Source organism: Babylonia areolata, chromosome 13, assembly GCF_041734735.1.
Source record: "Babylonia areolata isolate BAREFJ2019XMU chromosome 13, ASM4173473v1, whole genome shotgun sequence".
NCBI classification, from domain to species: domain Eukaryota; kingdom Metazoa; phylum Mollusca; class Gastropoda; order Neogastropoda; family Buccinidae; genus Babylonia; species Babylonia areolata.
The window spans coordinates 11546015-11561850 of NC_134888.1; the positions used below are offsets into that span (position 1 = coordinate 11546015).

Genomic DNA, 15836 nt, shown 5'->3' on the forward strand with positions numbered 1-15836 from the left:
TAATCATTTATATGATGATAAACTGACAACGAAAAAGTGCGAACTTAGCGAAAAATGACTAAAACAGCAAATAGAATATAAACACCACAACCTCCATCACCACCCAAAGCTATCAGAGCTATGACCAAGCACAAACACCACCAGCACCAGCACCATGACAACCACCAGCCATGATGAGGTGAGGTTGGAGGAGATACTTACTGCTGTCTCCTCCCGATAGGAATAAGCTGTACTCAGCCACACTGATCAGCTGAAGGCGTCGCTGTACCTCCCGCTTGATGTCTGAAATCCTGCTTCGGCTGCCAACCTCCACTGTCTGTGGCACATACACACAGACACACAAACACGCGCGCGCGCGCGGACGCACACTCTGATCTATTAGTGATTATTTCCCAGCGTAGATTTATGTAACTTGCATGTGATTGTAAAAAAAAATTACATTCAGCTAAGAGTGTGTGTGTTGTGTTGTGCGTGTGTGTGTGTGTGTGTGTGTGTGACAGATATACCATCAATCTTTTTGCTCCCAGTCAAAATGTGATTTTATGTTCTGGTGTAAACAAACCAAAAAAAGTTTCGGGTGACTCAAAGTTTTGCAGATACCCACGCACACAGATAAAGGAAAGCAGCTGAGTAAAATAACAAGAGACGCAAGGCCTTCAAGATTCACATGTGATACCCAATTAATCCAACAAAGGAATCATGGGGAAACAAAAAACTGCACAGCAGATCATCCGGCAAAAACACACATTGACGTGACCTTGACCTTTGACCAATAAATTTGCAAAGCATTTATGTTCTGGCCAAAACAATTCACTATTCCATGTTTTGTGAAAATTAGATCAAATTCCTGAAGAAAACTGGAAAAAAAAAACAAAAAAACTTCGATCTATCATGCTTCTACATTTTCCCATTATGCATTGTTTTTACCTTGAACTCTGATCTCTGATCATGGCTCTTTATAAGGGTTTTATTCTCACCATGCCCAGTCACTGTACCAAATGTGATGAATATTGTTTACTGGACATTTTCTCTCTTGCAAATAGAAACTTTTCTTGTCGATTCTACATGATATGTTATGACCTTGACCTTTAATCTCGGATTTGTTTTTCTCAAGGAATTGTGCTGTATCCATGGCAAGTCACAATCCGAAGTCTGATTTCTTTTTAAAGATAGGGATGTAAGATATGGCCTCTTTCAATTTTTTTTCTATTTTGCCAAACAATGATTTTGACCTTTGAACTCTCACACTGCTTACCACATCACCATAAAACTGATGATTTCGAGTCAAAAATGAGAAAACACAGGCAGGGAAACTGACCACAGTAGTTCCAGAAGGCAAGAGAACGTGAGCACGCACGTTGGGTTGCTGTCTGGTGACCATGTCATGCTCCAGTGCGTGGGGTGGGTACAGACGACTTCCGTTCCTGATGGAATGACAAAATATAGAAAACATGGCGAAGAAAAAGATGGAGCTGGTAACAAGCAGATGAAGCAGAAACAGGGTAAGCCGGACCGAGGGCCGACAGAGGACTGGGAAAGTATAGACGCCAACAGACATTGTACAGAGTATGATATGGTGTGGGTTGAGACAGATTGAACAGTTTAAATACATGTAGTTTTTAGTCAAGCTTTGGCCCCTGTCATCATCGTTGACAGTCTGTGAATGTGGCATTGTTATGGAATAAATGAAACAAACTTTTGCACTAATTATTGTAACGGTAAACCCCAGTAACTGCGTAGACATATTTATCTAAACACGATGTTCCTTGACCTGATTAACATGCTATTTTATAGCCCAAAGTTGCACTAAAAAAAAGCTCTCCTGCTTGCAGGCGCATCATTGAGTTAACGAACACAAAACACATTTCAGAACTTTGGAACATTCAGGTTTTGCTGGACAATCTCATACCTGGTAACTGTATGAACCAAAAAGTCTTGGAAATGCTTAAAAAATTGCATTCTTGTTCTCACAGTTTTTGCTTTGTTTATGTCAAGATAAAATGAAAATTTGCCTGACAAGGAAAGGTAAACGCCACAAATAGTTTTTATAAGTTTTACTGATCTGTCAAGTTTTGACCTTTTCCAATTAGCCATGCATTTCTAGACCCCCTACACACGATAAGTTTGCATACACCAAGAAAAATATAAACAAAGAGTCAGCGTGTCCACTGTTTGGTCAATGATTATTTGCATATTTGCCTATTTTCAGATATGTTGGGTGCATATTTTTCATCTTATTGACTGACTTGGGTAAACAAAGTGAGTCTATGTTATAACTCGGTGTTCAGTTGTCTGTGTGTGTGTGTGTGTGTGTGTGTGTGTGTCCAATATAAACATTGTCATTTTATTTGAAAATACTTTATCCATCAATACCAAATTTTGATTAATCATAGTAGGAAAAACAATCTTCAGTCATACCAGGAAAAACAAATAAAACTGCACTCACTGGAGAGCAGCCCGAATTTCACACAGAGAAATCTGTTGTGATAAAAAGGAATGCACATACATATACCAAAACTAGGCCGTATTTCCGGATCATTAACGGTTTATTTTGTTGAGTTTCGATGCAGATCCTAAAACACCATATTGCCACTTCCCAGTTGCGAGAGTGCAGACTATGTTTGGAAAGAAGACGACAGGACCTCGTTTTTCTTGTTCGCAATTAAAAGAAAAGAAATACAAATTCTGGACAGAACACATGTTAAATTAAATTATGGTGCTTAGAGCCTCGCCGACCACTAAGGCCATCTCAAGGCTATCGCCGCGTTAATAAATACTACAAGGATAAAAAAAACACACACAATTAAAACGAGTCACCACTTCAAACTTTCCACTCCAAAGTTTAAAAAAAAAAAACTTCCATAGTTTAAAACTTTCAAATCTGGTTAAAAATGTTCACTTCTTTTAAGACGTCCATCGCCCACGGAGGGACATCACGAAACAAGGTCTTCAAAGAAACCGCCGTGTAATGTCTGTGTCTAACGTCATGCAGATCCCAACAGTCAAGGAGCACGTCTTTCACGGTGAGAGGCTCATCACAGGGAATACATCGAGGGGCCTCTTCCCCCTTCAACAAGTAAGAATAAGTAAAAAAAAAAGTGTGCCCCACACGCAGTCTGCACAGCACAGACTCCTTCTTTCTGTTCTTCACCCCCGAAGGGAGGGTCTCTTTTAGGTCTGGACGGATCTGGAAGAGCTTGTTGTCTGTCTGGGTGTTCCACTCCTCTTGCAAAAGATCCTCAACATAAGTGTTCACCTTCCGCTTCATGTCTGTGTATGGTACAAAGGATCTGGATAATTCTTTCTTTACAGCGTTCCTGGCCAGCAGGTCTGCCCTTTCGTTACCACGAATGCCAACATGTCCGGGAACCCAGGCCAACACAACCTCGTATCCTTTCTTCGTTCATAAAATTCCAGCAGTTTGGGATGAGTGATATTCCTGCAGGCGATCGCCTCCAGGGCTGACAAGGAGTCGGAAAAGATCATGAATCTCTTTTGTTTCGAAGAGAGAACCACTTTTACCGCCAGAACCAGTGCGGTCAGTTCCGCAGTGTACACCGAGCTGTCAGACAGGATGTGTTCCGTTGAGGGCCGGTCAGGAAAGGCGGGACAGAACGCAGATGCAGCGACTCTGTCCTCTGACTTGGAACCGTCAGTGAAGATTCTTTGAAAAGTGGGAAATTTGTGGCAGAGTTCTGAAAAGTAAGTTCTGTAGGCCAGAGAACTGGTGGAGTCTTTGCGGTACGAGGCCAGATCGAATCGGACCTCAGGTGTTCTAAAGGTCCACGGAGGGCTGTCGGGGAACTTGGAGAAATCTGAGATGCCACCGACATCCAGATCGGCATTTTCTAAGTGCAGCTGAATGCGGAGTCCAAGAGGAGGGATGCAGTTTGGGTTGTCTTTAAATTTCTTGTCGAAAGGGTCGTTGAATACAGCGTCGTAAGCAGGGTTTGTAGGTTCAGAAAACAATTTCAAATAATAATTTAGGGTCAGCTTCGATCTGCGGTTGGAGAGAGGCAGTTCCCCCGCCTCTGCATACAGGCTGTGCACAGGGGTGGTGCGGAAAGCACCTAAGCTGAGACGGAGCCCTTGGTGGTGTATAGGGTCCAACAGTTTCAGGTAAGACGGTCTGGCCGAGCCGTATACTACACTTCCGTAATCTAGTTTGGACCGGACCAGAGCTCTGTAGAGGTGCAAGAGAGTTCTCTTATCAGAACCCCAGCCCGTGTGTGCTACAACTCGGATGATGTTCAGGGCTTTTTGGCAAGATATTTTCAGCTGTTTGATATGGCTGAGGAAGTTCAGCTTCTGATCAAAGACGACCCCTAAACATTTGGCTTCCCTGACCGCCGGGATGGTGGATTTTCCCAGACGGATTTCAGGGTCTGGACAGAACTGGCGAAAGTTATGAAAATGAATACATTCAGTTTTGGAGGACGAAAAGGTGAAGCCATTCTCCTCTGTCCAACACTGGATTTTGTTGACGCAGAGCTGAAGCCATCGCTGGATGCTGGCATACGTGCTGCCAGTTGCATACAAGGCGAAATCGTCCACGAACAGCGAGCTGTCCGATCCCTTCTGAACGGATTGAACGATGTCATTAATTTTGATGCTGAAGAGAGCCGGCGACAGAATGCTCCCTTGTGGGACACCCAGCTCCTGCTCATGAATGATCGACACGGTGGTGCCGACCCTCACCTGGAATTGTCTGTTTAGCAAAAAGTTGTGGATGAACTGAGGCTGGTGTCCTCGGAAGCCGAGCTTGTGCAGGTCCGAGAGGATTCCAAATTTCCAGGTGGTATCGTAAGCTTTCTCCAAGTCAAAAAATATGGCCACCACATGCTGTTTGTTTACAAAGGCATTTCTTACAGTGGTTTCCAGACGAACCAGATGGTCAACGGTAGAGCGATGCTTGTGGAAACTGCACTGTTCTTTCGCCAGAAGGCCGTCGGTCTCTAGTTTCCACATCAGTCTACCGTTGACCATCTTCTCCATCAGTTTGCAGATGCAGCTGGTCAGTGCTATTGGGCGGTAGTTGGAGGGGCTCGAGGGGTCTTTTCCCGGTTTTGGCACTGGGATTATGAGGGCTTTCCGCCAGGAGGGTGGAAAAAAGCCTGTGATCCAGATGTGGTTGTAAACTTTGAGCAGGGTGTCCAGACAGGTTTCGGGAAGACGTTTTAAGAGTTTATAATGGACCTCGTCCATTCCTGGACAGGAATCCGTGCAGGTCTGAAGGGCAGATTTCAGTTCATTCATAGTGAAAGGAAGGTTGTAGCTCTCTGTGTTGTCGGAAGAGAAGTCACAGGGTGTTTTTTCTGTCAGGTTTTTGGTTTTGAGAAACCGAGCAGATTTGTTAGCAGATCTCGAGTTCAGTTCGATTGTGGAGGTAAGCAAATTGGCAACTGCTTTCTTCTCTGTGACCAGAGCGTCTGAAAGTTTAAGGTGATGAAAAGTTGGGCAGACGTTTTTGCCCTTAATTTTTTTTAAAACCCTCCACACTTTCTTCTTGGGTGTGTTGTAGGTTAAGGAAGAGCAAAAATCTCTCCATGATTTTCTCTGGCTCTTTTTAAAAACATACCTGGCTTTCGCCCTCAGCTGTTGATGGGTTCGAACACTATCGGTCTCCGGTCTCTGAAAGACGCGTCGTTGCGCTCTCTTCCGAGACTTACGGGCCTCCAGACATTCCGCGTTGAACCAGGGCGTTCTTGGCATCTGAGGCTTGGAGGCAGACGATGGGACTGCTGCTTTGGCGCAATCTAAAACGATCTGTGTTAGAGTGTCAGCAGGGTCCTTGCTTTTTAATAGTTTCTTCCTGCAGCTCCGCTCTTAACTTTGTGGTAAAAATTCCCCATTCAGCTTTGTCATAGTTCAGGCGGTCCGGCAGAGAGTCACCTTCCCCATCTGTGGGGCGGAGGATGACAGGAAAGTGGTCACTCCCGTGCAGATCGTCGTGCACTCTCCACTCGTAGTCCAGGACCAACGATGGATCGCAGACCGACAGATCTAAACACGAGAGCTTTCCAGAGGACAGATGAAGGTAAGTGGGTGACTTGTCGTTAAGACAGCACAAGTCCATATCAGAAAGAAGGTTTTCCAAAAGAAGACCTCGGGCTGATGTCATCTCACTTCCCCAGAGCGGGGAGTGGCCATTGAAGTCGCCCAACAGTAGAAACGGTCGTGGGAGCTGGTCGACCAGGTTCATGAGGTCCTGCCTCAGAACACGGACGGAAGGAGGACGGTACAGAGAGCAGACAGTGATGGTTTTCTCAAGTATGACTCTGACTGCCACCGCCTGTAAAGGGGTGCTTAAAGGAACTGTACTGTATAAAAGGGACGTACGTATAAAAAGAGCGACACCTCCCGTCAATCCCTCTTGCTTCGGGTGAGCGGGTTTAAAAATGGAGTTAAAACCAGAGAGAGATAAAACCTTGCCATCTCTTTGCAGAGTCTCCTGCAGCGCCAGCACTGAAGGTTTCAAGGCACGACAAAGCAGCTGAAGTTCCTGGAAACTGGCGTAGAACCCACGGATGTTCCAGTGGATCACTGCCATTAAAAAGGTTTAAAAAAAAATAATGCAGCAGCCTAATCCATCGCTACCCCTTGCTCCTCTGCTTGCGGTGGCTCAAGGTCGGCCAAGATCGCATATCTATTTTTTGAACTTCTCCGATTCCGACCAAGCCGGAATATCCACCACCTCGGCTCTTCCCGATCCCGCCGAGGCCGCAACCCTCCCCTCCTTGAGTTTTGGAGGTACGGGGGGTTTCTGGCCACTCCCGCCAGCCCGAGGACCAGGCAGACGAGAAGCGGGAAGAGGGGCGCCGGGGGGTGGGGCTGGGGGCGGGGGGGGGGACGGGAGGCGGACACCGTGCCTCCGCCCGAGGCTTTCCGCTCCCGCCCAGCAGCCCCTGAGGACCGAAGTACAGGATGGGAAGGGGTGGACACAGCGCCTCCACCCAAGGCCAACGGTTCTACCGATGTAGGTAAGCTGTCCGTCTGCGTCCCTGTGGACGTCGTCTGAATCGCAACGTCCACCATCCTGGGTCTGACGACAGAGGCGTAAGACGCCTTATGCAATGCGGCCTCCACTTGTTTTCGTGCCTCAAAGGAAGTAATTTTCTTCTCCGTCTTCACCTGCTGGATTTCTTTTTCTTTTTTCCAGGCGGGGCAGTCTTTTGATGAGGACGGGTGGCCGCCTCCGCAGTTCGCACAACGGGCTGGACTGACGCACTCGCCCTGGTGCGCCGCCTTTGAACAGGTGCCACACGCCTCTTCCTCCTTGCAGCGGTCCCGCACGTGTCCGAATTTCTGGCACTTGAAACATCTTAGAGGGGACGGCACGTACAGGCTTACGTTCACCTGCAGGTATCCGACTCGTATGTCCTTGGGGACATTCGGGCAGCAGAAGGTGAGGAAAAATGTGTTGGTCGGGACTCTGTCCGACCCCTTCCTTACTGTCACCCTGTAAACGTCGGTCACTCCCTGAGAGGACAGCTCGCTCTTGATCTCTGCTTCAGATACTCCTCTCAACTCCGGGCATCTGATAACCCCCTTTGAACAGTTCAGTCCTTTGTGAGGGGAAACCCTCACCGCCCTATCCACAAAAGTGGTCGCCTTGAGCAGAAGCTGTCTGCCTTTTTGACTCTGTCTCCACCAGAAATGCTCCGCTCCTCAGCCTCTTGATAGATTTCAGTGAGCCTGCTAGACACTGGAAGCCCTTCTGAATAGCGAAGGGGCTGAGAGCCGACAAGGCCTTGTCGTCATCAGCGCCCTCCACCACAAGCCACGACGGCCAAAATCCAGAGGTCTCACCGACCTCCGAATCAGAGTCAGAGTCGTCAGTTCCTGGTATCCTTCTTTTGCCAAGTTTAGGGGGGTGTATTTGTTTGGAAGTCATGGTTTTAATAATTGTACATTCATCCCTCCCTTACCCACCCACCATGGGGTCCAACTTAGGGGCCAGGGTCAAGGGAACACCAGCTTGACCCCTTCCAGGTTTCGGGAGGGATATACGGCTAACAGCTTAGCTCCATCGTGTTCCCCCCCGATCATGCCCAGCTCCCGGGGACAGAGAACCAAGCACTACGGGGGTTATCCTCGCTAGCCTCCAAACTGCCAGTCTTGACCCAGCCCCACGAAAGGGTAGCCGACTGACACACACGGGCCAATGTGTGCCGCCTGTCTTAGGAGAGGTCCGAGCCAAAGGGATGTGTTGAGAGCAGCATGCTCTCTCAATACCCAGGATCTCATTCCCCTCCATCACAGGTCGTGCCGCACGGCAAACACGGCGGGCCTGAAGAAGGCCGCAGAGAAAAAAGAATGTGGAAAAGAAGGTTTGATGGGGAGCTGAGGACAGAAAAGAGGCGGTAAAAAGAAGAATAGAGAATAGCGAAAGGGACAGTGGGTCACGTTTAGTTTGGGCCTCACTCACGACCTGTTCGGCATGGGAAGCCCTATCAGGGGCATCAGTACAAAAACCACCACTTATTCAGCCTGAACAGATACAATGGCTATGTAGGCTGTCAATTAAGACCTGGGACTAGAGCAGTAAACCCCCAGAAGCACTGATGCCCCCGCCGACATAGCTCGCTCGATCACTGGCCACTAAGCCTCCCGACCACGACAAGGTAGTGACCCCCCCGGGAGGGGGTCAAGAGAACACCAGCTTGACCCCCTCCAGGTTTCGTGAGGCAGAACACATGTAGTGACATTCACTATTACATCGACATGTTTACTGCATACAGATATTCTAAAGTGAACGCTGAATTAACTAGAATGAACATAAAAGAAAAATTGAATCAACCATTTCTTGTCTAAACTGGTCTGTGAAATCTTGACAAAACAGCTGCATATTTCGGTGTGCATGAGGCGATGGCAACATTTCCTATTCCGCCAAATTAAAAGAATTTCTTGAATAATCGATTTTTTTTTTAACACAAAAAAACATGAATTAAATGGTATTATTATTTCAAATACAATAGTATTTTTAATGTCTTAAAAATAGCTTTTGATATTAAATTTGGTCGTATGACGTCAGATGCGCCGTAGCAGTGTGGATGAGTCTATTTGCTTCCGAACTGAACATGCATGGTTCAATGCTTTTATTTCATCACTGATCCACTGCATGTGTATAACATGGTAAGATTTTTGTTTTTCTTTGCTTTAAAATCCGTCAGTATTACTTACCAGTAAAATTTCTATGGTGAACACTTGGAAAGGTTCAACGAAATCTGTCAGTCACGGTGGGCAGCAAATAATGAGGCATCAGGCAGCAAAAGCAAAGCGGGAGGCAGGGACACATGAAAAGGTTGAGGGTATACCAATGGCTGGCCAATAAAATTCCGGTGACAGATGAAGAACAGAACGAGCAGCTCAATGTAGGTGTTCTAAAATGGTCGGAGAGGAAAAAGGAGTCAAGTGCAATTGATGCGCCAGTTAGGTAAACTTAGATTGCTCGAAACTCGATCCCACGGAGTATTCGCTTCTGGCGATATTTCGAGACCCCAGTGTAGTGGTTTTGTCCTAACTGTACGGATGAACTTGAAAATGATGGGGAAAAGTGACAATTGTTAAAGGACACAGTAACAGGTCAGGGAAATCTGGTACTGTATAATGTACCAGAAAGTGATAAGCAAGGTTTTACCAAAAAGCAAGAACAAAACCAAAAACGTTTGGAAGAAAACAGAACTAGAAATGAAAGTGGTGAGGATGTGATTTTCAGGGTGAAAGTTGTTTGGATGTAATCTCTGGGTCAGTAAAGAAAAAGTAGTGGTGGAGTGACCCTGGACTCAATGACTCCAAATGACTAATTCATAAATGTACTCACGACAAGGATCGGTTTGTAAATAATGTAAAGAAGGTCTTTATTCATTCTTTTTCATTCTCATCAGATAAAAATTCCAAAAAAATCTTATTACAATAACCTAAAATACATGTACGCAAATGTTGACCAATTGAAGAACAAAATGACTTGGAAACTTTTGGTGTCGAAGCAAATCCACATATTGTATTAGGTGAAACACAGTCAAAAGATCCACATATTGTATTAAGTGAAACATAGTCAAAAGATCCACATGGTATATTAGATGAAACACAGTCAAAAGATCCACATATTGTATTAGGTTAAACACAGTCAAAAGATCCACGTACTGTATTAAGTGAAACATAGTCAAAAGATCCACATATTGTATTAAGTGAAACACAGTCAAAAGATCCACATACTGTATTAAGTGAAACACAGTCAAAAGATCCACATATTCAAAAGATCCACATACTGTATTAAGTGAAACATAGTCAAAAGATCCACATATTGTATTAAGTGAAACACAGTCAAAAGATCCGCATACTGTATTAAGTGAAACACAGTCAAATGATCCACATATTGTATTAGGAGAAACACAGTCAAAAGATCAACATATTGTATTAGGTGAAACACAGTCAAAAGATCCACATACTGTATTAAGTGAAACATAGTCAAATGATCCGCATACTGTATTAAGTGAAACACAGTCAAAAGATCCACATATTGTATTAGGAGAAACACAGTCAAAAGATCCACATATTGTATTGGGTGAAACACAGTCAAAAGATCCACATACTGTATTAAGTGAAACATAGTCAAAAGATCCACATATTGTATTAAGTGAAACACAGTCAAAAGATCCACATACTGTATTAAGTGAAACACAGTCAAAAGAACCACATATTGTATTAGGTGAAACACAGTCAAAAGATCCACATATTGTATTAAGTGAAGCATAGTCAAAAGATCCACATATTGTATTAAGTGAAACATAGTCAAAAGATCCACATATTATATTAGGTGAAACAGAGTCAAAAGATCCACATATTGTATTAGGTTAAACACAGTCAAAAGATCCACGTACTGTATTAAGTGAAACATAGTCAAAACATCCAAATATTGTATTAAGTGAAACACAGTCAAAAGATCCACATACTGTATTAAGTGAAACACAGTCAAAAGATCCACATACTGTATTAAGTGAAACACAGTCAAGAGATCCACAAACTGTATTAAGTGAAACACAGTCAAAAGATCCACATATTCAAAATATATGTGGATCTTTTGACTGTGTTTCACTGAACGTGGACAACGCCCTTCCTAGATCTTCGTCAGCGAAGCCAGGCCATGATGATGATGATGATGAGTCAAAACATCCAAATATTGTATTAAGTGAAACACAGTCAAAAGATCCACATACTGTATTAAGTGAAACACAGTCAAAAGATCCACATACTGTATTAAGTGAAACACAGTCAAGAGATCCACAAACTGTATTAAGTGAAACACAGTCAAAAGATCCACATATTCAAAAGATCCACATACTGTATTAAGTGAAACACAGTCAAGAGATCCACATACTGTATTCAGTGAAACACAGTCAAAAGATCCACATATTGTATCAGATGAAACACAGTCAAGAGATCCACATACTGTATTAAGTGAAACAAAGTCAAAAGATCCACATATTGTATTAGGTGAAACACAGTCAAAAGATCCACATATTGTATTAAGTGAAACATTGTCAAAAGATCCACATATTGTATTAAGTGAAACACAGTCAAAAGATCCACATACTGTATTAAGTGAAACACAGTCAAAAGATCCACGTACTGTATTAAGTGAAACATAGTCAAAAGATCCACATATTGTATTAAGTGAAACACAGTCAAAAGATCCACATACTGTATTAAGTGAAACACAGTCAAAAGATCCACATACTGTATTAAGTGAAACACAGTCAAGAGATCCACATACTGTATTAAGTGAAACACAGTCAAAAGATCCACATATTGTATTAAGTGAAACATAGTCAAAAGATCCACATATTGTATTAAGTGAAACACAGTCAAAAGATCCACATATTGTATTAAGTGAAACACAGTCAAAAGATCCACATACTGTATTAAGTGAAACACAGTCAAGAGATCCACATACTGTATTAAGTGAAACACAGTCAAAAGATCCACGTACTGTATTAAGTGAAACATAGTCAAAAGATCCACATATTGTATGAAGTGAAACACAGTCAAAAGATCCACATACTGTATTAAGTGAAACACAGTCAAAAGATCCACATACTGTATTAAGTGAAACACAGTCAAGAGATCCACATACTGTATTAAGTGAAACACAGTCAAAAGATCCACATATTGTATTAGGTGAAACACAGTCAAAAGATCAACATATTGTATTAGGTGAAACATAGTCAAAAGATCCACATATTGTATTAAGTGAAACACAGTCAAAAGATCCACATACTGTATTAAGTGAAACACAGTCAAAAGATCCACATATTGTATTAAGTGAAACACAGTCAAATGATCCACATACTCTATTAAGTGAAACACAGTCAAAAGATCCACATATTGTATTAGGTGAAACACAGTCAAAAGATCCACATATAGTATTAGGTGAAAAATAGTCAAAAGATCCACATATTGTATTAGGTGAAACATAGTCAAAAGATTGACATACCGTATTAAGTGAAACACAGTCAAAAGATACACGTACTGTATTAAGTGAAACATAGTCAAAAGATACACATATTGTATTAAGTGAAACATAGTCAAAAGATCCACATACTGTATTAAGTGAAACACAATCAAAAGATCCACATTGTATTAAGTGAAACACAGTCAAAAGATCCACATATTGTATTAAGTGAAACACAGTCAAAAAATACACGTACTGTATTAAGTGAAACACAATCAAAAGATCCACATACTGTATTAAGTGAAACACAGTCAAAAGATCCACATATTGTATTAAGTGAAACATAGTCAAAAGATCTACATATTGTATTAGGTGAAACACAGTCAAAAGATCCACATATTGTATTAAGTGAAACACAGTCAAAAGATCCACATATTGTATTAGGTGAAACATAGTCAAAAGATCCACATATTGTAATAGGTGAAACACAGTCAAAAGATCCACATATTGTATTAAGTGAAACACAGTCAAAAGATCTACATATTGTATTAGGTGAAACACAGTCAAAAGATCCACGTATTGTATTAAGTGAAACACAGTCAAAAGATCCACGTATTGTATTAAGTGAAACATAGTCAAAAGATCCACATATTGTATTAGGTGAAACACAGTCAAAAGATCCACATATTGCATTAAGTGAAACATAGTGAAACACAGTCAAAAGATCCACATATTGTATTAAGTGAAACACAGTCAAAAGATCTACATATTGTATTAGGTGAAACACAGTCAAAAGATCCACATATTGTATTAGGTGAAACACAGTCAAAAGATCCACGTATTGTATTAAGTGAAACATAGTCAAATGATCCACATATTGTATTAAGTGAAACACAGTCAAAAGATCCACATACTGTATTAAGTGAAACACAGTCAAAAGATCCACATATTGTATTAAGTGAAATGCAGTCAAAAGATCCACATATTGTATTAAGTGAAACACAATCAAAAGATCCACATACTGTATTAAGTGAAACACAGTCAAAAGATCCACATATTGTATTAAGTGAAACACAGTCAAAAGATCCACATACTGTATTAAGTGAAACACAGTCAAAAGATACACGTACTGTATTAAGTGAAACACAGTCAAAAGATCCACATATTGTATTAGGTGAAACATAGTCAAAAGATCCACATATTGTATTAAGTGAAACATAGTCAAAAGATCCACATGGTATATTAGATGAAACACAGTCAAAAGATCCACATATTGTATTAGGTTAAACACAGTCAAAAGATCCACGTACTGTATTAAGTGAAACATAGTCAAAAGATCCACATATTGTATTAAGTGAAACACAGTCAAAAGATCCACATACTGTATTAAGTGAAACACAGTCAAAAGATCCACATACTGTATTAAGTGAAATACAGTCAAGAGATCCACATACTGTATTAAGTGAAACACAGTCAAAAGATCCACATATTGTATTAAGTGAAACATAGTCAAAAGATCCACATATTGTATTAAGTGAAACACAGTCGAAAGATCCACATACTGTATTAAGTGAAACAGAGTCAAAAGATCCACATATTGTATTAAGTGAAACACAGTCAAAAGATCCACATACTGTATTAAGTGAAACACAGTCAAAAGATTCACATATTGTATTAGGTGAAACACAGTCAAAAGATCAACATATTGTATTAGGTGAAACATAGTGAAAAGATCTACAAATTGTATTAAGTTAAACACAGTCAAAAGATCCACATACTGTATTAAGTGAAACACAGTCAAAAGATCCACATATTGTATTAAGTGAAACACAGTCAAATGATCCACATACTGTATTAAGCGAAACACAGTCAAAAGATCCACATATTGTATTAGGTAAAACACAGTCAAAAGATCCACATATAGTATTAGGTGAAAAATAGTCAAAAGATACACATACTGTATTAAGTGAAACATAGTCAAAAGAACCACATACTGTATTAAGTGAAACACAATCAAAAGATCCACATTGTATTAAGTGAAACACAGTCAAAAGATCCACATATTGTATTAAGTGAAACACAGTCAAAAGATACACGTACTGTATTAAGTGAAACACAATCAAAAGATCCACATATTGTATTAAGTGAAACATAGTCAAAAGATCCACATATTGTATTAAGTGAAACACAGTCAAAAGATCCACATACTGTATTAAGTGAAACACAGTCAAAAGAACCACATATTGTATTAGGTGAAACACAGTCAAAAGATCCACATATTGTATTAAGTGAAGCATAGTCAAAAGATCCACATATTGTATTAAGTGAAACATAGTCAAAAGATCCACATATTATATTAGGTGAAACAGAGTCAAAAGATCCACATATTGTATTAGGTTAAACACAGTCAAAAGATCCACGTACTGTATTAAGTGAAACATAGTCAAAACATCCAAATATTGTATTAAGTGAAACACAGTCAAAAGATCCACATACTGTATTAAGTGAAACACAGTCAAAAGATCCACATACTGTATTAAGTGAAACACAGTCAAGAGATCCACAAACTGTATTAAGTGAAACACAGTCAAAAGATCCACATATTCAAAATATATGTGGATCTTTTGACTGTGTTTCACTGAACGTGGACAACGCCCTTCCTAGATCTTCGTCAGCGAAGCCAGGCCATGATGATGATGATGATGAGTCAAAACATCCAAATATTGTATTAAGTGAAACACAGTCAAAAGATCCACATACTGTATTAAGTGAAACACAGTCAAAAGATCCACATACTGTATTAAGTGAAACACAGTCAAGAGATCCACAAACTGTATTAAGTGAAACACAGTCAAAAGATCCACATATTCAAAAGATCCACATACTGTATTAAGTGAAACACAGTCAAGAGATCCACATACTGTATTCAGTGAAACACAGTCAAAAGATCCACATATTGTATCAGATGAAACACAGTCAAGAGATCCACATACTGTATTAAGTGAAACAAAGTCAAAAGATCCACATATTGTATTAGGTGAAACACAGTCAAAAGATCCACATATTGTATTAAGTGAAACATTGTCAAAAGATCCACATATTGTATTAAGTGAAACACAGTCAAAAGATCCACATACTGTATTAAGTGAAACACAGTCAAAAGATCCACGTACTGTATTAAGTGAAACATAGTCAAAAGATCCACATATTGTATTAAGTGAAACACAGTCAAAAGATCCACATACTGTATTAAGTGAAACACAGTCAAAAGATCCACATACTGTATTAAGTGAAACACAGTCAAGAGATCCACATACTGTATTAAGTGAAACACAGTCAAAAGATCCACATATTGTATTAAGTGAAACATAGTCAAAAGATC

General features: G+C 41.1%; 1 protein-coding gene across 5 annotated transcripts in view; it reads right to left on the bottom strand.

Annotated features, from left to right (window-relative positions):
• LOC143289055 (unconventional myosin-VIIa-like) overlaps positions 1-15836 on the bottom strand; it is a 226551-nt gene that overhangs the window by 51122 nt on the left and 159593 nt on the right. For all 5 annotated transcript variants that reach the window (XM_076597869.1, XM_076597871.1, XM_076597870.1 and 2 more), the window contains 2 exons: positions 1319-1424; positions 202-316 (listed from right to left, as the gene is read on the bottom strand). In XM_076597869.1, the coding sequence (XP_076453984.1) occupies positions 202-316; positions 1319-1424 (221 nt within the window). The remainder of the gene's footprint in view (positions 1-201; positions 317-1318; positions 1425-15836) is intronic.